This window comes from Ictalurus punctatus, chromosome 27 (assembly GCF_001660625.3).
Source record: "Ictalurus punctatus breed USDA103 chromosome 27, Coco_2.0, whole genome shotgun sequence".
Lineage (NCBI taxonomy): Eukaryota > Metazoa > Chordata > Actinopteri > Siluriformes > Ictaluridae > Ictalurus > Ictalurus punctatus.
The window spans coordinates 10,891,251-10,919,244 of NC_030442.2; the positions used below are offsets into that span (position 1 = coordinate 10,891,251).

Below are 27,994 nucleotides of genomic sequence, written 5' to 3' on the forward strand. Positions count from 1 at the left end.
CATCAAAAATCGCCCCAAGGTTCCTGGCTGTCCTGAGTGTGGTTGAGCCGAGCTGATTGTTTTATCCTAGGCATGGTCATGTTGATTCCGGGGCTTATCCAGGGAATACCGGATCAAGATTGGACTACATTCTACATAGAAACCCAGCCTATCTCAGATGACAGTGCACGCATTTGGAGTAGCTATGCCACCTACCATTGTGTTTTTGGGTGGTAGGAGGAGACCAGAGAACCTGGAGGAAAACCACACAGACACGGCAAAACATGCAAATCTCTAGACACACAGTATCCTGAGCTGCGGATTGAACCAGGGTCCCTGGTGCTGTGAGGTGACAATGCTATCCACTGCACCAATGTACAACTACAACCCTTCCTTTATTCAACTGATGAAAACTACACACTGTTCATGCTGTACATGTTACCAGATCCAGTTTTCTGAGTGAGTTTCTGAACGGAAAAACCCCTTTGTTGGGTCTACATTTAATTATCACACTGTACTGAGTGAGTCTAGAGAAATTGGACAAGTATAGTAGTACGCAGTAACACAGTCAATGTCCCAACCCCCCAGGTAGAGAGTAGTACTGCATACATGAATAAAACGTGCTCGAACACAGTAGTTTGAATTTTGATCAAATCTTGCATAGGCTTTTAATTTGGTCATGGCTGTGATGATGATGGTAGTTACAATGATAATAAAAAAAACAGTAGTGACATACATTTACAGCGTCATACTTCAAAAATATAATACCCTATCCTTGGTAGGAAAAATTGCACAATTTAGTGAATCAGTTGGAGGCGCTACTTAAGTACTTGCCAAACACAGATTGCTCCTTGCCAACTGTTGCCATGGTAGACACGACAGCAACACACCATTACTGAAACGGAGCACTTTTACCTGTCAGAATAAATGCACATTGAATATTTTAATTAAAAGATTCCACTTGAAAGCTTATGAGACTCATCCTTATCTTCAAGTGAAAGAAGCACCTCAAGCAACAGCTGCACGCGTCCTGAAAACAGTGGTATGAGACAGGATTTATTATCTTGGTAAAAAAAAAAATATATATATATATATATATATATATATATATATATATATATATATATATATATATATATATATTGTAAATTGTCCTAAAGCATAGTTTCTAATCTAATAGTTTAGCATCCACTACAGAAATGACGCAATTATCAACAAGTTTGTTGTTGGAATTTGATTATATAGAAAATGCTGAATTGAATTGCTTATCTTTGGTGGACCAGCTAATGAGAAAAGATAATGTTAATAATTCAGGAATTCTGGCTGTAGTAGAGGATGGCAGCTTAAACCCTAAGGGTAATACATTGGCTGTGAGCTGTGCAACGCCTTTGTTGACTATGTGAGTAACTTTCAAGCAAACTTGTCTACTCTCATTCTGTTTTTAGACGCATCTAGAACAAGCCGTCCAACCGAAAACAGCAACACCACATCTCTCCCTGTGGAATCGATTGAAGAGAAACCTGAGGAAATATACACTTTAGGTAAAGGAGGCTTCTCATGTTACACACAATTTATGCAAGAGAATTCAGAAACCATTTCTTCTTAGTGTGTGCAGATATTTTTGTATATCTTTCAAGCTGATCATAGGAAAAATATGTATGAATTGTTATGAGTGAGAGTGATTCTGTTGCAGAATATGTGATTGAATCCAGAAGAAAAGCTAGTGAAGCTTCCCAAGACTACTAGTGAAATAGATCAGTTTGTTTAATAAGATTAATAATAAACAATAAATGTTTTCCCTTTTTTTTCCATATCCAAAGGAAAGCAGAGGAAAGAGCTATAGTAGCGTATTGGGATCCACACCCAGAAAAATGAGCAACACTTGGATTATTAAAGAAAAGCTGGAGCAGATCAAGGCAGAAATGCAGAGACTTTCAGAACGGCATGCTCTCACTCGCCCTGAACGGTCAGACATTAATATCTCAACAGTTCTCTACCACTGTACAGAGATTTGGTGAACATACAGATAAAGGAAATTAATCAGTTAATAATATTTGAGCTTTATGGACAAATTAAGATGCATTGAATATTATTTGTGACGTACAAATGCTTTTCTTAGTTATTTTCTAATCATTATTAATATTCTGAACTGCAGTATAACAGTATACCGATATGATAATAAAATCTAAAATACTTTTACCATGAAGATTAGTATAGTATACCAGTATAAAACATTTAAAAAAAAATCCATTTACATTAACAAAAGAGTAGACCACTTTTTAAAGAACTAAAAATTAAAATAAGACAAGTAGTATCTCTACATTGTTAAGTAAGCATACAAGAGTTTTTGTCTTGTTTTGGAATTTTGTTAAGAGCAGTCATATTAACAAGACTAAAGATATTCTAGCCATGTTCATAACAAAGTAATGTAAAATTTGCTTTGCTGGCAGAGTGCAATATGGCATTTATTTTTGTCGTCTTTGAAAATGTGAAAATTGTCACATTTCATTGGATATATTATATGTTACTGTATATATATATATATATATATATATATATATATATATATATATATATATATATATATATATCAATGTGCTTGTTTAAAAACAGTTGTTCTACATGGCTAATTCACAGGGTATACACATACATGTGTATGGCAGACACTAATTTAAACCTAAAATTGAACAGATTTTGTTAACAAAAAGAAAGAAAGAAAAACCCACAATTGTTGATACTGTGAAGCTTTCTGTAAAGTGATGTTTATTTAGCATTTATGGAAGGAACCTCTAGTGTTAGTATTTACAGTAATACTCACAAGTAATTCTTCAGCACAGAGGAGGTTTGATTTGCATTTATTTGTATTTTTTGGAAACAAGCTGCATTTCTTTTGTCTTATTAACAACAAAAAGAAAAAAGAAAGGCTGTTGAGGGCATGAATGCTATAACATAAGTGATAACAGGAACTAACTTGTTTTTTTTTTTGTGGACTTTCCACAAGATTAATTTGAACTATAAATGGGCAAAAAAAAGTATGTCATCCTTTATTATTTAAAAGATTGCAATTTTTGGCAAATTGCCATGGTATAAGAGGATAAAACATTTCCAGACATGCTGTTATTGAAAAAGAATCAACTTCAGGGTGGAAACAGTAACTCCGCTTTGCGACGGGGTATTACACCACCATTGTTGCTTATTTTCCCATAACAGCATGCTTCATCATGATTTATTCATTACGTCTCTGATAAACCCACAACTTTCATTACAGTTGGTGTGAGAAGTGTGAAAGAAATTCTGATGTTCAAAAATAGCAGTAGACTCATTGCTGGTAAACATACCCCTGAAATAGAGCACAATATTTTTGGGGGTTCTTGTCTCAGTGCTTCATCTCCAGCTTCAAACACACTCTGCATGTATTTTGTGCAGGAAAGCGTATCATCCTTTTGTGTGGAACAGCCTGAGTCCTTACAGAGACACCACAGAGATTGACTATCTGATCGTCATGGTGAGAGCCTGCAGCTTCACTGCCACACTTATCAGAATTAGTCTGGTCTCTCAGCAGCCTCGGTATATTGGTATATATGTTTTCGGCATATATATTAATATTACTTTTATAATATAAAAGTAATATTTATATTATATAAAGATTAATTAAATATTATATAAAGATATATAATGTTTAATTAGTGTAGCGATTGTATACTTTATTTTCAGAAATTCATAGGGTTGATATTTCTTTATTTTTTTTTACTCATGCATGGCTTAAAGGGAAAATGCACATGCTGTATTATTGTGGAAAATGCATGTTGGTGAACGTAAAGGCAGGCCTGGATGATAAAGAATAACTATCAGACATCAGAATGGTTTAGCCAAAACTCAACAAACAATTTAAAATAAAAAATGAAACAATTTTCTACTTACTTAAACTGTGCTTATTCAGCCGAGACGTGCCCAAGTCTTCATAAAGTTGTACCAAATGATACCATCTGCTATGTAAGCTACATATTCTCATTTTTAAATAATTTTTTTAGAGGTGTTTTTCACTGCTCATTTAATGCATTTCAAACAAATCTCTATATAGATCTCGCCTTCAAATGTGCCTTCGGTCAGCTTTCCATCAATCTACTCATCCTTCACATGATCAGGCTGTTGATCGAGTGTTGTGTTCTTAGATGTGCTTTGTTTTTCAGGCCTCTGTCCATCATACCCGGAATCGAAGAGCTTCAGTAAGAACTGTCCATCTGTCACACTGACACATCCTGTCCATTCATTTGATGAATATTGGACATTTATGATTTTCACACTGACAAACATAATGAGGAAAGTAATGTATTTATAATTTTACACAGCTAATGAACAATTAATGTGCTAAAGCCTACACAAAACTCCTCTTTATTCGATTTAATGACATTACTGTTTGGGCATACATTATGACTGGCCTTTCAGTATTTGTCTGGCAATATATTCTTCTTTTAGTCTTTTACAAGCTTTTAATGTTTTACAAGCTCCAGCACTGATCACACAGAGTACGTCACAGAGACGCACTGAACATCCCACTGGCAAATAAGATTAAAAAGAATGACTGTGATATAATTTATTGTGTCCTTCATGTAAGTCCCAATCATTTTTAAAATTCAAGCATGTTGGATCATGCTGCTTGAAGACAGAGTTCATAAAACGCCTAAAGAGCATCTTTTAGATATGCATATGTGCCATTGTGTGTGAAACCGCTTTGAAATTCTTAGATGTTCAACACAGAAACTGATGAAAGAGAAAGATGTGTGCATCCACATGGTTGGGAGAGAAGTATTAAAAGAATGCTGCAGCCGGTATGAAAGGGTTTAAGATTATCAAAGAGATTTAGGAGAATAAATTGGCAGGCAGTTCACTGGCGTGAGGGATTATGGCGCAAGAAAAGTGTAAATGTTTAATGGCTTGCACTCTCTCACTATTTTTTTTTTTTTTTACATTTATTTATTCTTGGAAGGCACTCATGTGTCTGGCTTTAGTTCCTGATAAGCCCAAAGGAGAAAGTAGGTTGCAGCCTTTTTTTCCTCATTCCAAACACTATCACTTTCTGGAGACATTTGGATGGGGGAAGTAAGAGATTTAAAGCACAAGGCTTATTAAAGTTAAGCTACTACGTTTTCCAGTGGACTTGAGTGCAATTCTTAAACCCGTGATATAAAATGGTGTCTGTTTTTCTCTCCGTCCACTTACCCAAGCACAAAAACAAGTTTTTTTGGGCCTGTGTACAGAAAAATATGAGATTTGCATTTATCTGGTAAAAAGCATAAAATAGGCAAAAGAGCCACTTGACGCAAGTGTTCTCTCTTTTTTTCCCCTAAGTGATTCCCCCCCTTTGCAGTCATCTCTTGTTTTGCCTTGAACACTATTTTCATGAAGCTTTGAAAAGAAGCCCCCCCTCCTTTTTTTTTGCCAAAGCGCAATGCAATTCACCCCAGCTTATCACTATTCCTGCAGTCCAAGGTTATGGTATTTACTATTTGCATTAAATCCACCAAAGACTGCTTTAAATTTAAATACAGACTACTGACTTGACTTTGCCTCACATGTTATATAAAATACTGTGTTCAAATAATATGAAATTAACTCAACTGAAATAGCATTTGCTTATCATTAAAAGAGTTTAAATGTGATTCTAACCCGAAGTCGGTGTTGTTTTTTGGTGGCAATCAGAATAACGTGGGTCTAATGTAGGTGTTTTGCATAATGTGTTCAGTATGACTTTCATTTAAGGTTCAACAATAAACTATTTAAAAGCAAGTTGTACCTACAGTACTTTACTATAATTAAGGAACCATTAATCTATGACGTTGGATCTCAGTGGAGCAGGTAGCATTAGCACCTCACAACTTTGGGTTTCCTCACTCTTACCAAAAACATGGCAGTATGTGGATTGGGCAAGATAAACTCCTATTTCTGAATATATGTATATGTGTGTGTGTGTGTGTGTGTGTGTGTGTGTGTGTGTGTGTGTGTGTGTGTACATATATGTATGGTGCCCTGTCATGCACTGGCATCCCATTCAGGGTTTGTTCCAGGGATAAGCACCAGATCCACTGCAATCCTGACAAGGATTGAGTGACTTTACCGAAAGTGAGTGAGTATTGCATAAAAGATTATTCATATAACATTTAACAACATTTTTATATAATGTATTAATATTTAGTGACTAGGTTAACACATTACCTCAACTTTTATTTTTAATTTATTATTAAATTAATTTTTTTAGACCTCAGCTCCAGTCTTAAGGGCCTACTCTCCTGCTTTTTCAAGCTGCCTCTCTTACAGACAGGAAAAAAAAAAAATTGTAACTCAGTGACCTGGAGTTGATCGGACTAGTAGCTAGTATGCGACTCAGGTTCGATTCCTGGTCAGGGAACACAAACCAGTGCACTCTCAGTGCTGGGCCCAAGCTTGGAAAACAGAGGGGGTTGCGTTAGGAAGGGCATATGCAGATGGAGGGATCTGCTATGGTGACCACGAATGGGAGCAGCCGAAAGAGGAAAGAAAAAAAAATTAATGTATTTATTAAATAAGGAATAAAACATGATGGAATCAGCAGTTATAGGAATGTAATCAATGACAGGGTTGTGCGATGCAGCCTGACACAAATTTTCTATTACACGGCATCCTGAAGTATTTATTTATTAACGACACATCATACTTTATATGCATTTAGAGTTAATTTTAATGTTGTGGAATGTCTGTGAAACACCTAGGCTCTGTTATTACTTACCTTAGAATAGTTATAACATTCATTCCCTCACCTGCTTCTTTTTTTTCCCCCTTTCGAAGGTAATAAGACAATAAAAAAGCAGGTTTTGTTACCAAGAAACTACAAAGCGCAAAGACTTGAAGACTTTTCCGTGACAGAAAAATCTTTGCCTCTGACTGAAAAATCTTTGCCAGTAAAAGCTTTACCTCTGACTGTTCCAAAGTACCGTGATGCGATTTACTACAAAGAGCATCAGCAAGGCCTTTCTTACACTTTCTAAAATCCAACAGGGGTAGACTTCGAAAGTCGATCGGCTGGATAGAAGCACAATGAAGATGCTAAACTTTGCTCCGGTGTGAAATGAGAAAGTTAAACTCTGTGGATTTTACTCCTGGGGCTTCCGTTTTTTTTGTTTTTTTTTTGGCTGACCACCAAAAATAATGACACTTTCAGAAGGTTGACGTAATTGTTCAGTTTTTAATACCAAAAAATACAAGTCATAACATTTTACAGTCTATGAAGTGTAAATAAATAATCGAACAGAACACTAGGTTTGTGAAATATGGCCCTGCACGACCATTACAATATGAACTTGAAAAATAGTGCTGAAAGGCATTAACAATGTTAAAGTCTACTGTCCTCTTCATTTTGGCAGCATTATGATGATATGCTTTCCATTACCCAGGATTACAGTAAAACTGTTTATATACTTTGGCTAGGCAAAACTATATTATTTTTTTTTCCTGTAGTGTGTTTACAAGTTGCCTTAAAAATAGAAATTCTTTAAAAAAAATAAAATAAATAAAAATAAAAAAGGCCAAATTGTACAGTATATACACAGCCATAGATGTATAAAGCCATACTACAGTACCAAGTGTCAATACATTACAGAAATTATGAGAACAAAATCTTAGAATCAAGGCCTAATTCAGTCACAAGCATTTATGGGGCAACATTTGGCTTCAATTTAAAAGGGAACTAACCAGGAGTAAAAATGGAAGGCACATAACTGACTGAGCACCCATGTTCAGAGATATTTCAGGAAAAATAAATAAATAAATCACTTACGTGATGCATGGTATGTTTGCAGGTATGCGAGTTCAGTGGGTGCAGAATTGAAGCTAAATACGCAAATAATTGCAAAGCTTATGTGTGTTCCAAAAATAATACAAAACTAGCTATACTTTGCTTCCTCCATCTTCTCCTACAGTCTTTCCGGATTAATAAGCTGTTCCATTATTATCAAGAACTGCAAAAGAGCAAATTGCATCCTGAATGCATACACTCAACATCTGATTGCATCTACATCGCTTGACTGGATGTATGAGTGTTAAAATAAAAAGGTTTCCGAGAATCCCAGCTAAAGTCAAATTACTGTGATTAAAATGCACAATGAGCTCGAGTGATTGCATGCTCCATGTGCATACTAAGCCATTATCTTCCTGATGCATGCTCTTCCGTCTGTAAAGTAGGCTGAGATATTCATAATTCGCCGTGTTCGAGATATTCTTACATAAAATTACTTACTTTGCTTGGTACATTGTTCTCCCCAAATGCAATGTCAAAGCTCATGAATTTATGGATTTCATTTTTCTTAGCTGTTGACATGAAATCAATAAGAGTATGTAAATGATCTCTTGATGTGTGTATATAAGACTAATTGTTTTTTTTTTTTTTTTTTTTTTTTTTTTTTTAAAGTTGAAGTTTTTGGAAACATTTTGACCAGAGGTAGCCATCAATGTTTAAAAGTTCTATGAATACATTTTACATAAAAATAATCATTTGTGGCCTTTTAATCATAAAAATCACATCATAACTTTTAAATGTAAACTAAAAAAAAAAGAAAGAAAGAAGGAAATAGTCAAGTTTCTGTATTTGTTTAAATATAAAAGGAAGAACTTAGCATTACGCTATGTTACTAGTAAGACAATGGTGTCCTATGAAAGAAAACGGAAATATCTTTTAATAAATGTTACTTACGTTACAATATATCACCATATCCAATGCACAGGTCTTTAAATGTTTGTGCTATAATCCCCCGCAGTTAATGTATGACATTTTACTTGGTTTTTGCTGCAGTATTTGTCTTGGATGGAGTTTTTATTACCTGATTATTATTTTTTTGGACCAGTGACCATTAGAATGTCTTGTGACTATGTATTTAAACAGTACTAGCCGATAAACACACACTGACTTATCTGTAGGTTTAAGATACATTCCTGAAGTGATACTTGGTTCACTCCAAATGTGCTGAACAAAGTGTCGATAGCACCAAAAAAAAAAAAAACACAACAGATTTGCAACAATCCGCCCTCTTTCTGTGAGCATAACGGAAGGGTACATGCAAAGATATAAATTAGCGTGATAAATATTAACACAAAAATTGACAAACGAGAAGGTAATTAAACCTATACCTTTTCCTTTCTTCCCTTACCATGAAGACAATACCTCATACAATAAACAATACTGATAAATAATATTACAGTGAAGTAGAGAAGCTGCCATGTGGATGATTAACCATAATCTACTGTACATTTATACCATGTAGAAAAGTGACTTCATGAGGTATGAAATGCCATTCAGTCAAAAATATTCACCTATGATATTAAGTATTTCCTTGGTTAATTTTAAAAATCAGTCTGGTAACGTTTCAGAGGAAACGTTCGAATCCTGAATTATGCCTGAACCTTAATGACACAGAGGGGAAAAAAAAGAGGAAAAGGGGAGGAAGAAAAAAAAAGAGATACAATAAGAGTGCAGAGTGTCTGTATCTGTAAAGCAGTGTATCAAAAGCACTAAAGAAAAAAAAAGTGCAAAAAAAAAAAAAAAAAGAAAAGTTACTGGCTCTAATTTTAAGAAATTTACTGTATGTGTACACTGATTTTCCTCACTGTGTTGAGCTGGCCTCAGAAGCCTGGCTTCCCTGCTGCTCCTTGCTCAATACGATGCTGAAGATGTCATGCTCCTTCATGTGCTCCATCAGCTGTTCTTTACTGGTGGACTCAAAGCCACAGATGCAGCAGCAGAAGAGCAGCATGCAGTACTCCATACCTGCTGGCGGATGCCCGGTGCCTCCTTTCCTCACCGACACCTCCAGCGCTTTCGGGGCCGAAGGAGGCGACGCCTTCTCCTTCTGGCTAAGGACGATGTATGAGCGGTCTATGGAGGGATCTGGGCCTGATTTTGAAGGCACAACTGGAGACCTTTTGCCCGGGATAGAGAAATAGTGAGAGAAGCATGAAAACGAGTACGACTATGAAGGTTTTAAGTCAAAAAGATCATTCTACAAGTCTAACAGCTGAACTGAACTTTACAATTGCTGTCCTGATATCTCAGCTACATGATCATCATGAAAGATTATACAATATACCACAGCGCTGTTCCTCAAATTCTCAAATCTGACTGGTCAGAAGGTGATTCATTTTCTACAACAGTGGTTCGGTTTCATGATTTGGGTCCGTTTTGCTGCATGTGGTCCAGGACGACTTGCCATCAGCGATGAAACAATGAATTCTGAATTATACCAGCAAACTCTAAAGGAAAATATAAGGATATCTGTCCATGAACTGAATCTCAAGAGAAAGTGGGTTATGCAGCAAGAATGGTTAAAGAAGAACATAGTTAATGTTTTGGAATGGCTGTCAAAGTCCTGACCATAGAAATAGAAATGTCATGGAAAGACCTGAAGCAAGCAGTTCATGTGAGGAAACCCATCAACATCCCAGAGTTGAAGCTGTTCTGTACGGAGGAACAGGCTAAAATTCCTCCAAGCCGATGTGCAGGACTGATCAACAGTTACTGGAAACATTTATTTGCAGTTACTGCTGCACAAGGGGGTCACACCAGATACTGAATGCAAAGGTTCACATACTTTTGCCACTCACAGATATTGTAATATTGGATCATTTTTCTGAGTAAATAAATGACCAAGTCTAATATTTTTGTATCATTTGTTTAATTGTGTTCTCTTTATCTACTTTCAGGATTTGTGTGAAAATCTGAAGATGTTTTCGGTCATATTTATGCAGAAATTTAGAAAACTTTCAAGCACCACTGTATGTTATATCCCCTGGTCATAATCTGTTGTATTTATGTCAATATTATGTGTATATAGTTGAGCACAATTGTGTAAAAATCTGAACCAACCATAGATGAGGATTAAACAAAGTGACTTGTTAAATACAGCAGAGCAGGGCAATTCAACAGATGAGCCACATTGTTTTAAACAGCCACAAGCCAGCAAAATTGCTTCGTAGACTGGTGCAGGAAAACAATCTCACTGAAATGAGTCAAGCAAAGCAATCACTAAAAGATAAATGAATGAATGAGAGTTTCTGCTGTTTTATTGCCGTGTTACTTAGTCTTTTGTTCTGTCGCATTGCAGCATGCAGCAGGTGGAAATGGTATTAAGATACAGTTCTGTGCAAAAGTTTCAGGCAGATACAAAGAAATACTGTAGAGCAAAGATGTCTTCAAAATAACTAAATTAAATGTTTCTACATTTAAAAAAAAATACAGTAAAGAGCAGTAAACGGTAATAAATGAAGCAAAGTCAATATTTGGCGTGACAAAATTTTTAAAAATAAAAATAGTAGTCTCTGGTACAGTTAGTGCAGTTTTATAAGGAAATAAGCTGTGAGTTTTATTGAGCATCTTGGAGAACCAGTCATGGTTCTTCTGGAGACTTTGACTGTTGCACTTGCTTCTTATTTTTGCAACAAAACCCAGCAGCCTTCATTGTGTTTTTTTGTCTGAAAAGTGGTCTCTTACATAATATGCTGCTTTCTTTAGTGACATACAAACGTTTTTCTGTAACGTTTAATTTTGTGTTGGAAAACGAATGTTTGGAAATCGAACATGTTTTTTGTACTCAACTGATAATGTAGAAGTCATAAAATAAAAATCTATAACAAAGTTTTTACTAAAAAAAAATAGGGTGGCTAAAACTTTTGCACAGTACTGTATGTTCACACATACAGCGACTCGTAGTGATGAAGCAACTGGAGACCATTAATTTTCAACGGGAACCGCAGATTTCTGTTGACATGAGTGACAACGCCCACTGATAACTAGATGTGGGTGTGTCCAGCGACATGAGAAAGATGAGAAAAGTTTAACTTTATGCAAATTTGGAGCAACAAATTCCAATGGGAGCGCATGTGATCCGTGATTCACCATGCCACCTGCGATTCTGATTTGTTTAGTGGACCCAGACAGTCTGGCACTTGCGCAATAAAATAGATGGCTGAGATGGCAAAGAGCACACACTGCTTCTCCTTCATCTCGAAGGACATGCATTTATACCATACTCGAATACTCGATTCTGATTGGCTGGAAGGTGTGTGTTCAAACCGTGTAATGTACAACTAGTTCCAATCAGTTTAATTAATTAAATAAATTAATGCGCTATAAATTACTAACCATTGTAACATACAGTTACAGGCAGTAGTTAAACTCACAGCTCTTCATTAGCAGAGATGCGGCACAGATGCAGGTAATTCACACACATCTCTCTCTCTCTCTCTCTCTGTGTTAATTTATTATAATTCATTCAAATAAATGTAATCTTTTCACACTACCTTATCTCTGTATATGATTTATAGCAGGCAAAATTCTAGATCTAACAACCTGTATATAAAATAACTAACAAAAATTTACCTTTATTTTTGTTCTTTCAGTTAAATTTTGCACTGCAAACATCAATGACAGATTTAACTTGTCAATGCTGGCAAGTGATCATGGTATAAGTGGGATAATCCCTGGCTAGATGTGCGTTACATGATTTTAATACACTCTGTGAAGGCAACCAGAGGAACTTTTCCTCCACGTTGTGCATCAAAATTGTGTGAAGCGCACCTAGCTGTGGTAATCCCTTACATATATACACTGGTAAATTTTATATACAAATTCTCTCCCTCCAGAATGTTTCATTCTTTAAAGAAACAGGTGTGTTGTCAAAAATGCAATGCTAATTGCGCCACCCACTGATAAATATTACTATGCTAACCAGTAGTAGGAACACCTACTGGCGACTTCATAGTACAGCGACTGGCGACTTCCAGCAACAAAATCGCTGCGTGTGAACATACCTTAAATCTCCGACAACAGACAGACAGCGCTGTTGTTAATACGAGATACCATACACTATACAAGCTCAAACAGTCATTTAACTCTTCGTCATGCTCCTTTTAGCATTTTAAATAAGTTCAGTTTGATAATTTATTGATATGCGCTCGTGTTGCTGGGCAGTTTAACCCGTGGGCTGATTTACTGACTGCTCTGTGTTTCATGTCTCCGAGTAGAAACGTCTTTTAATATAATATAAGCATGTGGGCTCTGTGCCTTCCTGTGCAAGAAGATTTTCTAAGACACCAAAACAGACTTTGTTTTTTTATTTTTGGAGCAGTACTGATCCAGCGCTTCTTCAGAAAAAGCTATAAAGATACAGACTGCATTATAATGATTTGTAAAGTAACCACAATGCGCTGTGAGTTCAAGGTGTCACTCACCGGCTGCTTTGAGAGATGGCCTCGTTGATGGCTTTGTTCACTTGTTCGTAGTTATAGTTCTTATCCCCAGCATGTTTCCACATGTGGGACTTGAGGGACGGAGGATGGCTGCACACGTAACCGCAGAGGGAGCACCTGAAGAACGAAACAGATTCTTTTTCAGAAGGACTACTAATTATAGAAGTACTACAGAAGACCAAAGTTATCAAGAACAAGACAAAGGAACTCTGTAGCTGGCTTTCATCTATACACTGTATAAATCAGTGCAACATCTTATGCGGTTTCTCTATATTTAGCTAGAACTCTGGTGTATCTGTGTGACCTTCAGTTCAACACATCTGTTCATTATGATTCATATCCACTTCATCTGCCTTATTGCAAACTAAGATAAATTGCCAGAGGTGGACAAATGTTAAATTCATTAGCTAGCCCACAGGCAAATATAAGCTGTGCTGCACGACCCCACGTTTTGGATGCCTGGAAATCTAATTTACCAGGCTAAAAATGTGGTAGTTAATGTAACATAACATGTGGTGGATTAGTTAGCTAGTTATGTCCGTTAAGTCCGCTGGGTGTTGAACCTACTTGTCCAGGCTATTGATTCTCCATGCTTAATTATAAATTTTGGTCATATGATACAAGAATGGCCAGACACAGTGCTAATAAATAGAATGAGAAGGTTTCCCTGGTGTGCGTTTACTACAGTAGAACACCATGCCAAGAACAGGTAACATCTAAGCAATCGTTGCGATAAAGTTGCAAATAACCTGCAACCATTTACAGCATTTCATGGCGGCTCAGTAACTGCTCTCCTGTCTCGTTAAATAAAGGAAATTATTACAACTACATTTACTTGACTTGCCACTCATGGAACATCATTAAGCAGATGTACAGGACTGTATAAGCTTCTGCATGCTAACAAATTCCCACAATTAGATATGTCAGTTTGACTGACAGCAGAGAGGATGGCCATTCTTTTCACCCAGACAACAGAACCAATTATTTCCGCTTGGAAGCCCCAGTCATGGATAGTTATGTCAGGATTCAAACTCTCAATCTCCTAACATTAAAGAAAATGCTTTGACTGTTAAGCCCCTCGAGAGTTCAGGGGTATAAAAGCAGAGCACTTCTTTCTATCGGCTCTGTGCCGTGTTGCTCACCTGTACTGCTCGAGCAGCTGCACAGCCTGATGCTCCTGGGGGTGTCTTTTCATGTGGCTCTTCAGGCTGTTCATGTTAGTGGTGGCGAAGTCGCAGCTGCAGCACCTGTGGCAGATCAGAGTGGACATAGAAAAACACTTCTAAAAACAGAAAACTGCCCCCCAACCACCTCTTACACTCTTTCCAGTGTGTATTTTGGGCTGTTTTTTGTTTTTTTATGATGCGGGCTTATTTGCAAGGCTGTGCAATCGCCCCACAGCTCTGAATCTGAAGTAAGAGGCCATTTGTATGGAGTCTGAGCTCAAAGAGTGGGGTTCAGGCAAGTGTTAGTTGAAAGGGGTGCGCATCTCTGAGGGGCTGTTTGAAGTAGGCGTAGGTTAGAGGAGCGGAACGGCTGAGAGACAACTACAACTGTGTGTGTGGACATATCTTTCACACCCACATCTAATACCACAGGAAGCGCTACACTCACTTACACTGAGTGAATCATAAAAACGTGTCGGGTAAATTAAACTTAAGCTTTACTGCCCTCTTGTGGTTAAAAGCTGATATTATAGCGTTTACACACGCTTCTTCACCATACGAACCCCAACAAAAGGGACTTAATGGGTTTCATTTGCAATTTACCTACTTGATGAATGCTTTCATTTTTTTTTCCTGCTACAGAGGACAGAAAATCATCATGCCCCCAGCACTTCCATGGCACCTCACTCAATGCGCAGTGCTCAGGCGAGTGCTAATTGAAAGGGCTACGTGTCTCTGAGGGGCTGTTTGAAGTAGGCGTAGGTAAGAGAAGCAAAATGGCTGAGATATATCTGCATGTGTAAAGTGACCCTACTAAGCACTGAAGAATGAGATCCACTATGTGTGTGTGTGTGTGTGTGATCTTTCTTTCCACATCTAATACCACACTGGGAAGGGGGTGTGTTTTAATCACGATCATGTTGTTTACATTTATTTGTCTGCGGTAACCACTACATCCTGGTCAAGGCTGCGGTGGATTCGGAGTCTGGCTTAGCCTACCGAGATGGGAACACAAACTGAATGGAATGCTAGTCCATTGCACGGCTTGTCCATTTTGCCTTATAAATATATTCAGCTTAGCTAAAGTTAGATAACTGGCTAACATTGACTTTGGTGCAGTAAATCTCTAGCTGCGTTTATTTTGCGATTCTGTTTCTAGGAATGAAAAGATTAGCCTTCAATCAACGTGACTTAATCTTTGTCTTTACAGAAGGCTAATCATAGAACATGATGGAATACTAACTTACACAGTTCCATATGAAAGGAAAGCTTGTTTTCAGTTGACTCAATATATAAATGTGCCAAACGAAGCCATTTAATTCATTAATCAGCTGAACATTGATCACTTAATTAGAAATTCTTCCGAATAGTAGTCAAAAAAGTCAAATTTAAGTGTCCACCACTTAAACCACTTTCATGCATCTCTACCATATTGTAAGCTACACCAACACACACACACCCCCACACACACATCCACAATACTTCCCTTGAAATGTTTTAAGGTCGCTGTTTGGATTTAAATAAGCAAACACTTAAGAGCCCATGATTGGATCATTATTGCAGTGATTATGTTTCAGCTGGCAACAATTCCTTTAACCCTAACTGATGCAGTGTGTAGCTTCTCTCTTAAACAACCATGTCGGACGTATCCCGTTGTTGTGAAAAGATGCTACTGCCTGCATTACGCAAAGAAAACAACTAAGGAGATTGCTGAAATCCCTGGAATTCTGTTAAGAACTGTCTAACGCATTATTTAAACCTGGAAGGAGAGTAGTGAATTGAAGAAATGTGGTCAGAATAATGAATGTTCAAAATCCTGAATGATCGTGATCGGAGATCTTTAAAATGCTTGGTGAAGTCACATCGTTAAAAAAAAAATCCAACAGAACTCATGGCTATGTTGAGTGAAAGTAAGATTATTTCCACATGCACAATGCGACGAGAACTTACAGGATTGGGACTAAACTGCTGTGTGACCTAATCAGTGTGGGGCTAATCAGGTAAAAACGACTTCAATTTGCTAGGGAGCAAAACGATTGGACTGTGGAGCAATGGAAAAAGGTAATGTGTTCTCATGAGTCCAGATTTACCCTATTCCAAAGCGATAGGTGCATCAGGGTAAGAAGGGAAGTGTATGAAGCGATGCACCAATTATGCATAGTGCCTACTGTACAAGCCTCTGGAGGAAGTATTATGATCTGGGGTTGCTTCAATTGGTCAGGTCTAGGATCGGCAACATTATGTGGCAATAAAATGAAGTCAGCTGAATGTACTGAATGACCAGGTTATCCATCAATGTTTTTTTTTCTTCCCTGATGGCACAGGCATGATCCAGGATAACAATGCCAAGATTCATTGGGCTCAGATTGTGAAAGAATGGTTCAGGGAGCATGACGAATCATTTTCATACATGAATCCCGACCTTAACCCCATTGAAAGTCTTTGGGATGTACAGTAGAAGACTTTACAGAGTGGTTCAACTCTCCCGTCCTCAATACAAGATCTCGGCCAAAAATTATTGCAACTCTGGATGGAAATAAATGTTTAATAAACGTTGCAAGGTTGTTGAAACAATGCCATGATGAATGTGCGCTGTAATCAAAGCTAAAAATGGTACAACGAATTTCTACAGTATGCGACTTTTTTTTGGCCAGACATTAAATTTAGGTTTTACTGCCCTCCGGTGGTTGGATGCTGCTATTACACACACCCATGGTCACCTCGTGAAACCCTGTGAAAGTGATTATAAACTGAAGTGCAGATAACATCTATTTAAACACTCTTAGAATCTGCTATACCGTGGCAATCATTGCCGATGTCATGATTTTGGAAGTCGATCTACCGGCTTAACAGAAAAAAAAATGTCCTAGAGTTGCTGAGAGTTGAGACACACCTGTAGGGCTTGTCGGAACTGTGAATCCTGCGATGGTTTCGCACTCCAACGTAGGTAGAGCTGGTATAGTCACACATGTCACATTTATACACTTTCTCGCTGACACAATCTGCAGGAAAATACACACAAAGACACACACATGCACACAAACGAGAGCACTTTTATGCAGGGCTTTGTGATCAATAACATGGCAAAAAATCCTCTTTTATTTTATTTCTAAAAATCAAGCGCAAGAACATGTCTAATATGAGCATTAACTGTTTTCAGTCAAATTTAGAGTAATTAATGAACTCAAAATGAGAAAAGGACAGGATAATAAATAGTAAATTTTTCCACCAGTACAAGAGGTGAACCAAGATGTCATCAGAACTAGAAGTGTAATGTGCAGTAGGACCGGGCAATATCACAAGTCACGGCATTCTTCAAGTCTTGGTGTTGATTAGTTTTTTATAACACAGCTCGAACAGAATTTTTGGCTGCAAGGTAAATCTATTGTTTCTATAGGAGGAACTAATTCACAGGAATTTGGACAGTAGATGTTTCAAATAATATAAGCCAAATAATATACAGATTTGAAAAAAACCCAAACGTGCTATTTTACAAAGAATTTTTTTTTTTGATGATTTGAAGCTTTCTATAAGAAAACATTTATTTAACATTTAGGGAAGGAGTCTCCAGGGTCAGCACTTTGTAACAGTAAGTTTTCTGCCAAAGTCTTCAGGACAGCGCTTTGTGGTTTCTCTGTAACATGACAGCCTTATTAACACACACACACACACACAGAGAGAGAGAGAGAGAGAGAGAGAGAGAGAGAGAGAGAGAGAGAGAGAGAGAGAGAGAGAGAGAGAGAGAATGACTTATATAACAGGCTCTAACTTTTCTCTTGGGCATTCCAGAATATTAAATGTAACTATAAAAAGTTCAAAGGCATGTATTGTTTATTGACAAACTGAAAACTGTAATCATTGGCCAATGGTATTTGGTACAAGAGGAATAAAGTTTGGTTGGAAAAGTTGATAAGAAAAGCATCGACTCTGGGGTAATGCATCACACCAGCCCCGCGTCGATTATTTTCCGATAATAACAAGTCAGGCCTAGTTCTTATTACATTATTATTGCAATTGATTATGAGACAATACACTTATCACATCCACGAAAGCCCTAAGAGGCCATGCATTTTTCTTTTTCTTTCTAGTTTTCTCATGATCTCAACTTATTTTTCTCGTAATCTCGACATATACAAAAAAAACTGTTTTCTCATGATGTCATTTTATCATGAGAAAATCTCTCTGGGACTCATGGAAGATGTTTTACCATCCACAGCTAAATATTTCAATGTCTGCATACAGCACAAGGATATCATCATAGTCAGTGCTTAGAGGATAGATATATTATTTTATTGTTGTGTGTGCTGCTCCATCAAGAATGTGGTTAGAATTAATGATGAAGCTGTGAGATGGTTAGTTTTTTCATTACAGTATTAGCTTCGTTATGTTTTAATCCACATGCACTGTTCATGTTACAGTAACCAGAGCTTCTCAAGCTGTTGCTGTGGTAACAAAATTACAATTCGCCCAAATCCCTGATGGCACCAGAGACTGCAGCATTTTAATTCAGGAGCTGCACAGTTTTTGTCGGCTCACTTGTGGTGAACTTGCATGTGACAGTTTAAGAAAACCACCCCTGGTCCTTGTCAACGGAAAAAATAAAATAAAATACAGACTGCTATAATGGCGAGACTCTCACCCTCATCAGAGATCTTTTCGGACTCGTCCATGCTCGCTTTGGTTTCGCCAACAGGTGTGAGGGCCACTGCGGTTTCACTTATCCCGTGTTGTTCTCGCTCGTGGTTCCTCAGCTGACTCTGAAAGTAGAAATAAAAAAAGAAAAAGAAAATTCAGACATTCATCACAGGCAGCATATTAATAAATACACAGTGAAGGGAAAAGGCCAGTATCTCCACATTTAGAAATGCCAAACTTTATAATAGGATTATCTTCCAATGCTGTGCACACGGCTTGGACAGCATTATTTCAGCACTTTCCAGGTAATTACACAAATTAAAAATGAACTCTAAGTACAAAAAAAAAAATCACAAAACAAACAAACAAACAAACAAACAAAACACCACACAAGTAAAAATGCCCTTTGTAAAAGGGAAGAATTAACTTATATTTTATATCACATGTCCTTTCCCAGCTCCCCCAAACGCTCTTCCTCAACTGACAGCATTCATGGTAGCTATATTTTTGGTCTCCCCAAAATTGTTGAAAAATGGCACCATCATGAAAATTTATCAACTACAAAATTATTATCAAAATCTCAGGTAAGTTCTGATTTCATTTTTATCAATTTTTCACAATATAGCTGTTTAGTGTTGAAGTGACTGCGCCCACAACACATACAGTACCAATTTATGGTAAAGAATATAACTATACACCCCAAGCAAGGGAGTGCATGTAATGTATAAATTGGTGCTTGTAATTCATTAATTATGACAAGGTGATCCGTTCTATAGTAGGGATGTTACGAGAACCAATACTTCGGTACCAACATTCTTAAAACGTGATGATACTTGTTTTTCTGCACTAGCATTGGAACCGTTCTAATGGAGGTAGCGAGGATGCGATTCTTCCGGACCTGATGGGGGCCGCAAATACGCGCAAGTGTTTTAGTCGGTCCACAAGTAGTGAACAAGAAGAAGAACGCCTACAAGCACACGGGAAAAACTACAAAAGATTAGCTTAGCTTTAAGTTTAGCTCCGCCCCGACTCGTTGAGAGGAAAAGAGAGGAAAGCTAGCATCGGTTTCTGGTGTGCAACCGATGCTATCGTTCATTTCAAACAAAGCAAGGAAACACCTGGAATTTGGCGAAGCACCTGAAAGACGGTCCTATATTATGTTTGTTTGAGGCAGCTGGCATTGTGGCCATGAAATCAACTAACGTTATGCTCCATGTAATGTTTGCAATAGACAGCTACTTGTTAACGATGCTAACACATTGCAGTGTTATACACCACCTCCGAATGGGCCACCGTGCATCGCCATTCAGCCCGTGTCCTGTCAGTTAAATGTAGCCTAATGTCACTAATAATTATTCAAATGTTCATGCTTTTAATAAATCTTTTTGGTCTACCACCATATCAGTGAATTTAAACTAATGCTTGCATTGAGAGTATAAGGTGTGTGTGTTACTGTTAGTATTTTTCATTTTCCAGCAAATTTGAGCTGAATTGGAAGCCACTCATAATAGTGCTGATACTCAATGAAGGAATCAGACATCCTCTAAGGTTTTTGTGTTCTGCGGATTGTTATTTAACCCACCTAGGATGAAAAAAATCAAGAATTCTCTCTTTTGTCTTTGTCTAACAACCTTACAAACCTTTAAAGCATGACTTTAGAAATCATCTTTACAAACAGAAAAATCAATACATCTTCCCACTTCAGAGTAGTACTGCCCATTAAAGCAGAAATAAAACACCACAGCTGGCATACATTTTTTTAGTGTGCAACTGCCATCTTACCTTTATGTTAATAAAATAAAAAAAAAGAAAGAAATAATAAAGGGTGGGATAAAAAGCAAGGACCAAAAATTAAAGTAAGGAAGAATCTGTACTGAAAAGTGGAAGCACATCGCTAACTGCACTGCAGTTTTTAACAAGATCATCTCAATCCCAGATTTAGGGTAAATTCTGTCGATGCTTTTTAAATATTTAATTTATAATTAATCAACACCTGTATATACCAATGCATATATTATCCATGAGTAAAATGAAGCATACAATGACCAATATGAACCATCACATTAACGAACCAACACATTAACGAATGTTAAGTGGCAAAATTCAGAACAGAGGCCGAAAACCAGGTGCCAATATTTATACCTGGTGACCAGAGTTCAAAAAGTTATTACCATTTAGCAACATGTTGTAATTTAATTTTTGTTCATTGGGATTATAGTAATGGATTGAATAAAGTAAACATAGGTATATTTAGTCATTTCTAAACAAATATCAATTAGTACACGTGTTCCCTTCCTTTGTTAACGTTACTTATGGTTTATTATTGCCGAACTGAATATTAACTGATGAAGCAAATAATCGTAGACCTTCATGTAAAGCATTACTACTGCATTTGAAAGATTAGTTTTAATGAGGAGTACTTTTTATTCTCAAGTAAATATGTAGACACATGTGGGCTGGGTTCTGGCCCAAACACAATTTGGCTCCATGACTAATTTAACTGCTGTACCCAGAAATGCTGCTCTGAACTTTTTCTAATAAATTTGGGTAGTTGTACATGCTCATATAAAAATAAGCTTTCAGGGGCAATTATTGGTTAAAAACTATCATAGCTGAGCTTAAAGTCACACGCTCACACATTGTGGTTCCCAGAAAAAAATGTAATTGTGGATAAGCCGGTGAAAGTGTAGGTACTTCGGCAGCTTTGTTGCATCAGGAAATCTGTATTTTATGAGCATTAATTGGAAATTCCCTCAGTCCTATACATGCTGCATGGCCTTCATCTGCATACTGGAACATGATAGGCTGTTACAATTTATGATGCAATAACATTTCTTTAAAGAATCACTTAACTTTTTTTTGCATTTGACCAGTGCTGCACTGTTAAAAATCACACTAAAAAGATTAAAAAGTCATTTCACTAAGTTTAGGGTGACTTTAAAAACAGACATAAAAGTCTTTAATAACATTTTCTTAGGAAAATTAGTTTCTCACAGCTTCCTTGGATAGTTCAGATCTAGAGCCCTAACCTGCATGGAAACCTCAAATCTAGGGTTCTACACACAACCTTCAATGTTCCCCTGCAGAACTAGCAAAAGAACCTTTTAGGAATCTAGATTTATTCTTCAATCTAAGAGAGTGTACTCAGGGTCTCACATAATATTAATCTAGCATGCATAATCACCTTATAGTGGAAAATCTCATTGCAGCACTTGCACTGATACATGTGGCTCTTGCGGTGGTGGATCATATGGTTCTCCAGATCCATGCTGTCAGAGGCAATGTGCTCGCAGATGGGGCATTCGTAAGGCTGCCTCTGCCTGTGAACACGCAGGTGTTGCTTGATATAGCCCTTGTTGCCACTGCTGTAAAGGCACAGACGGCAGCGGTAGGGCCGGTCACTCCCAGCAACGTACTCCACCAGATCGGCTTCTGTAGAGGAAGAATCACCTGCCACACCCACCTCTGCCGTAGCCATACTGCCATTCAGAATCTGTGGATTGTCCTGTAGCTCCTTTAGAATGTCTTCATCGGAGGCGTTTTGATCCGACCTTTCTCGAAGCCGTTCAATGACAGTCAGTAAAGATGTGCTGATTCCAGCTTTTGAAGGTCCTTCCAAGATTAATTCTTCCCTAGAACCATGGCTGAAGTTCAAGAGGGTAGCTGACCCTGGCATCCCAGCCACCAGCTCTGCTGAAGATGCCTTTGTGTTAGATAAAGCAGAAGCAGCAGACAAATCAAGTATTTTCTGGCCAGTGTCAGAGATCACACTCGAAGTACCCTTAACAGTGGACTTGCTCAACTCCGGCGTTCTCAATGGCATAGCCACAAGGGCTTCAGCTGCCAAGGAATGCAACCGCAAACACTCAGAGTGCGTCCTCCTTCGAGCTGGAGGTAGACTCTCATCCGGAGGTGGATCTGACTCTTGACTTTCCATTTCCTGATGCTCATCACTATCATTCCAGTCAATGAGAACTTGCTCCTCACAGTACATGGGGTGAGATTGACTCTTAGTTCCCACTTCCTGGGAAGCTAGGGTCTTGTATCCAGACACCTCTGGGCTGAGGAGCAGAGGCTTGCTGGTTACAGGTTCTTCAGTACAGGGCAGCCTCTCCACAATGACGTTGACATGGCCGGCAGTGTTGCCACTGGAGCTGATGATCTTTTGTACTGAAGACAACAAGCTGTCAGTGTTAATCTGCTGATTTTCTGTCTCCAACTCCAGCTCCATCTGTGCCTCAGGAGTCACTTGAACCTCTCCTGGGGGCTCCTCTGACAGAGCTCCTTCAACAGTGAAAACATTCTGCATAGGGTTTTGAGGCACATCACCCTCGCATTTCACACTTGCTGATGCACACAGTTCCAACTGAATTGATGGGGCACTGTGCAGAACCTGAGCTTGTTCTCCAACAGGTGCGAGAACCACAATAGCCTCCTGCCTTTTACAATGCTCTGAGGATGGGTTGCTGCTCAGGGTATACAAAGGGTGAGCCTCATGCTGGTCAGCATCATCTTCGAATATGGGATATGAGCAGTCCACCAAACCAGCATGCTTCCAGGCATGCGTTTTCAAATTGCGCTGCTGCCCGCATTCATAACTGCATATCAGGCAGTGATACCGACCTCGCTCATAGCTGTACCACTTCTTAGGGGCTCCTGGCATTTTCTCCGATTCAGTCTCAGATTTCATGGTAGAGAACCCCATTCTACCCTGAAGATTTGCTTTTACTGTCTGCTGCTCTGCAGGGGACCTCTTGGTGCAGTCGCCATCCTCAACGTGGAGCCTGATATGCGCTTCTAGCTCCTCCTGATGGGTGGAGGTAAAACAACACTCCGAGCACATGAGAATGAGGTCATTGTGCTGCTCATCATGCTGCTTCATGTGCTCTTTCAAAGCACTCAGTGTAGGAGAAAGGAAGCGGCATAGACTGCACTGGTAGTAGGTAAGCATGCGTGCACTTCTGCTAATCGGGTCCTGCTCTGTAATGGGCACTGACACACAACTGAGATCCAGGCACTCCTTTCCATACTCCCTGGTTCTTTTGGATGGTGAAACCCCTCCACTGCCTTCTCTGCTATCCGCCACAATAACTGAGGCACAGGTCATGGAAGGACGCTTTTTCCCAGAGGGAGTGCATTGCCTAGGCCGTTTTTCCACTATCTTACTGAGCTTCTCAATCACTTGGATGAGAGAATCTGCAGCCTGCTTGTGCTGTTCCTGCTCTTCTTCAACATCATGAATGTGTGAATCAGGGCTGAAGACATCCTGATGATCCCTGGAGCAAGGGACTAGGATGGCAACACTACGGCTGTCCTCCATACCTAAGAACATCAAAAGAAATACATCAATGAAATTTCCCAAATAAAACATTTACAGTGAAACGTATAAAAGCATTCATAAAAAGAATACAAGTGTCTAATATCCTCAAAGTGAATCATTTCTTTTAAGCCAAATGCTGCATGCAAGAGGAATTGGGAGTTTTATTTATTTATTGATTTATTTTAAACATCAATAACGCTGCACCTCCTTTGCTAACTTAGCAGGGGTGTATCGCATATATAAAAAGATATTATTTGAGTCTAGGTTGCGTCTTTATTCTTTTAAATCTGCGAGGTGACCGTATGGAGTGAGCGTGAATGTTATATCATGGCCTTGTGCTGGACTTAATGCTGCTTGGCTTAGTAGGTGTTTCCACATACCTATGTGTTCCTGATTCTGAAGAGAATTGTCATGCTTGCACATTAAATAATACACCGAGTAAAAATCTTTCCTTTCTGTTTGTTGAACCTAATTGTTGCCCCTGGCAACTCTGAATAAAAAGCAACTAATCAAGATACGAAATCTGCCTGTTGTAGACGTTTGAGCTAGTGAAATGTCCACCCCTTCTTAACAATACACTGACACAAATTGTTACTATTTTATGTTATGTATAAATAAATGCCCTTGTGCACTCTAAAGAAATTAATTAATATAATTAATTATATTATCATTTTGATTTAACAATGTCAGCCAGTACAACTTTTTTTCCTCCAGTTCTGCCAGCCTCCTGCAGTTTTGGATGTTGTGGGTTTTATTTTTGCATTGACATTTATGACATTTTGCAGATGCCCTTATCCAGAGCAACATTCATTTATCTCATTTTTTATACAACTGAGCAGTTAAGGGTTAAGAGCCTTGCTCAAATGCCCAGCAGTGGCAGCTTGGCGGTGCTGGGATTTGAACTCACGACTCCTATCGGTTAAGGCTCTGGGTTACTGATCGGAAGGTCAGGGGTTCAAGCGTTCAAGCCCCAGCACTGCCTAGCTGCCACTGTTGAACCCTAGAGCAAGGCCCTTAACCTTCTCTGCTCCAGGGCCACTGTATCATGGCTGACCCTACGCTCTGACCCCAACCTCCTAACATGCTGGGATTTGCGAAGAAAAGAATTTCACTGTGCATATGTACATGTGATAAATAAAGACTCATTATAATTATTCCAGGTCACTGTTGCAGTATTGATAAATGAAAGTTGCTGTATCAGAAGTCCAATGTCATATTCACTGAGCTACCACTGTCCAGTTTTATATCTGAATGGTGCTGCACTCAGTATCTCAATGTCCAGATTTTTTTAATTACCGCAGATTTGAGCCAAGATGCATCATCTTTGAACATGAGTACAGCTAAAGGGTCTTATTTACTAACAAGCATCACTGCAAAAGACCGTGCAAATTTTGGAGAAAAAAAACTGCAGCAAAATCAAGCATTTTTGGCGGCAACAATTACAAAAAAAGTCAGCGAAATCCTGTCTGGACTGACAGTTATTTCAGGTACTGCAGGATCTCCTATGTTGTAATACCACAATTATAACAATTGAAACTAAAACAGCTAAGCACAGCACTTCACAAAACTTAATCATCATTCATCAGTTACTGCCTAGGAGAAGTCAGCTGTTCGCCTTACGAGGCGTCTGACCCCGAGCGGGTCAGCAGGAGCCTGGTTTAAAATACCCAATGCTATTATAGCATGTCTGTGATTTATCACATTGCATAAACGGTTTTGTGACTCATAGGGTGACTTTCGCCCAGACTAAAGCAAGCTGGCCTTTTCGTTACATTTGGTTTTAGGGTGTGCACTGTTTGCATCTGAACAGTTGATATACACTTCAGATAAGCCAGCATTATCTATCAGCCAACTACATTCACTGCAGTATTATTAAGACAGATTTGGTTCCCTATACTTTCCCTCTCTGACCACAAAATATTCCTCAGCTTCTGCTTTCTTCGGGACTGTGGTGTGAATGCAGGATTTCACTTCCTAATAACACACACACACACGTGTATCATAAACACACATGGACCAAAATAGAGCCAGTAAAAAAGCCAGAGTTTTAGTTTAACTCAACTTAAAGGAAGGGGAATTTAAGAAAGCAGTATTAACTGGGTGCAGCAGTAACAGGACAGTTAAATATATTTTAGCTCTTCTTTTTTTTTTAAATTGTTTAGTTTAGGCCAGCATTACAGGATGGGGGATTTTATTACCAACATACATGTTTTGGTCGTCTTAAAACATTTATAGCGTCGAAGTGTATACATTAACTACATTAAAGGACCAAAAGAATGATAAAACAGGGTATGTCTTCAAAAAAGTATTATATAAGATATTTGTATCACTACCAAGGCGTATACGCAGATATTTCTAAAGAGATTCAGAACGCAGCCAATGCCATGAGATGAATTTCATGATGTTAATTAATGCTAATGCTTTAGAAGTTTTCTGCTCTTTAATAAGAACACGACGTCCCTAATAACCGTGGAGCTCCTTATAGGCATGAGGAGCCTTCTCTATACGACGAGTAGACACACATGGCGAGTATCTGGGCGTATTCCGAATGCTTCCTTACTCCCTACAGAGGCGCACTGCATAGGGTACGATGGAACGTCTTACACCCCAGTGGTAGTGCGCTACATAAAAAGAACGGACGCGTTTGGGACTCAGTCCGTCTCTCACACTGAAGCCCCGACAGTGAGGAAAATAAGACACTTAAACCATTGGCGTTGTTTAATAAACAGCTCGGAATCATGCGACTTTTATACGCAGGCAGTCGGAGTTACTTACTGATGCGGCAACTCTGAGTGATCTTTGCCCCCCGGCTCTTGTGATTCGCAGGTTTTACTCTCAGGCAGTAAAAAAAAAAAAAAAAGTATCCCACTTTTTTCTCACGCTGCGCTCAAAATGGCGAGAATGGAGAGAGGATCACGTGACCGTGCTTGGTCAGGTGACCACACAGGACCGCGACCGTGACGTCACCCACGATGCCGCGTGTTTTTCCCTCCACCCACATGTTTTCCAACACGTCCCGCCTCCTTCACTTTGATTTGACAGTGATAACGTGGCGAGTATTAGCTATTAACCAATCCCAGAGCAGGCAGATTCGAACCTGTTGCATTTCATGTCCGCCATCTAGCGTTAATACGGTATATCACATTTAAAAAAAAAAAAAAAAAAAAACTAAACAAAACACATAATTTAACGACACACCATGATTACAAATCATTATGTATAGACTATTAGATTATGTGTGCAAAGGTTTTTGTTTTGTTCACACAGAGCAGAGAACAGAAGATCATTATACCTTTTTTAATTGTCTTAACCAATTAAAATCACAAGCATGCTCACTATACTTTCTTTCGTTCTTTACAGGTTTCTAATAAAACAGCAAAATGGTAATTACATAAAGCTAATAATCAAACAAAGGATATGCAAATTGAAATGAATAAGTTTATTAATTTGTCTGGTAACTCACAGTATAGCTTCATTACAGTGTGTGTGCTTTAATATAATATATAATATAAGTGCTATATGCATGTGCTACTCTAGATAAATGATCAGTTATAAGGTGTGCTGTATGCTTTATTTCTCTCAAACCACAGCAATTTGTGAGTGATTGCTAAGTATATAGTCCTTG

The 27,994-nt window shown here is 38.3% G+C and overlaps 1 protein-coding gene and 1 long non-coding RNA gene across 3 annotated transcripts; one reads left to right on the forward strand and one right to left on the reverse strand.

Moving 5' to 3' along the window:
* Window positions 1-859: 859 nt before the first annotated feature.
* On the forward strand, window positions 860-4,749 carry LOC108259649 (uncharacterized). The gene is made up of 5 exons (XR_001810968.3): window positions 860-1,021; window positions 1,425-1,520; window positions 1,800-1,945; window positions 3,406-3,484; window positions 4,170-4,749. It is a non-coding gene; the product is annotated as an uncharacterized LOC108259649 (long non-coding RNA).
* A 2,429-nt stretch (window positions 4,750-7,178) lies between these two features.
* znf507 (zinc finger protein 507) lies at window positions 7,179-27,451 on the reverse strand. 2 transcript variants are annotated; one of them, XM_017459296.3, is made up of 7 exons: window positions 27,145-27,444; window positions 22,234-24,371; window positions 19,054-19,171; window positions 17,308-17,416; window positions 14,391-14,495; window positions 13,231-13,365; window positions 7,179-9,924 (listed from the first exon to the last, which is right to left on the reverse strand). In XM_017459296.3, exons 2-7 carry the CDS (start codon window positions 24,367-24,369, stop codon window positions 9,609-9,611), a joined length of 2,919 nt encoding a protein of 972 aa, XP_017314785.1. In that variant the 5' UTR covers window positions 24,370-24,371; window positions 27,145-27,444; the 3' UTR covers window positions 7,179-9,608. The 2 variants fall into 2 exon arrangements, with proteins under 2 accessions (XP_017314785.1, XP_053532609.1); XM_053676634.1 differs by lacking the exons at window positions 7,179-9,924; window positions 13,231-13,365; window positions 14,391-14,495; window positions 17,308-17,416 and adding an exon at window positions 17,425-18,063 and having other exon boundaries at window positions 27,145-27,451.
* Between the last annotated feature and the right edge of the window lie 543 nt (window positions 27,452-27,994).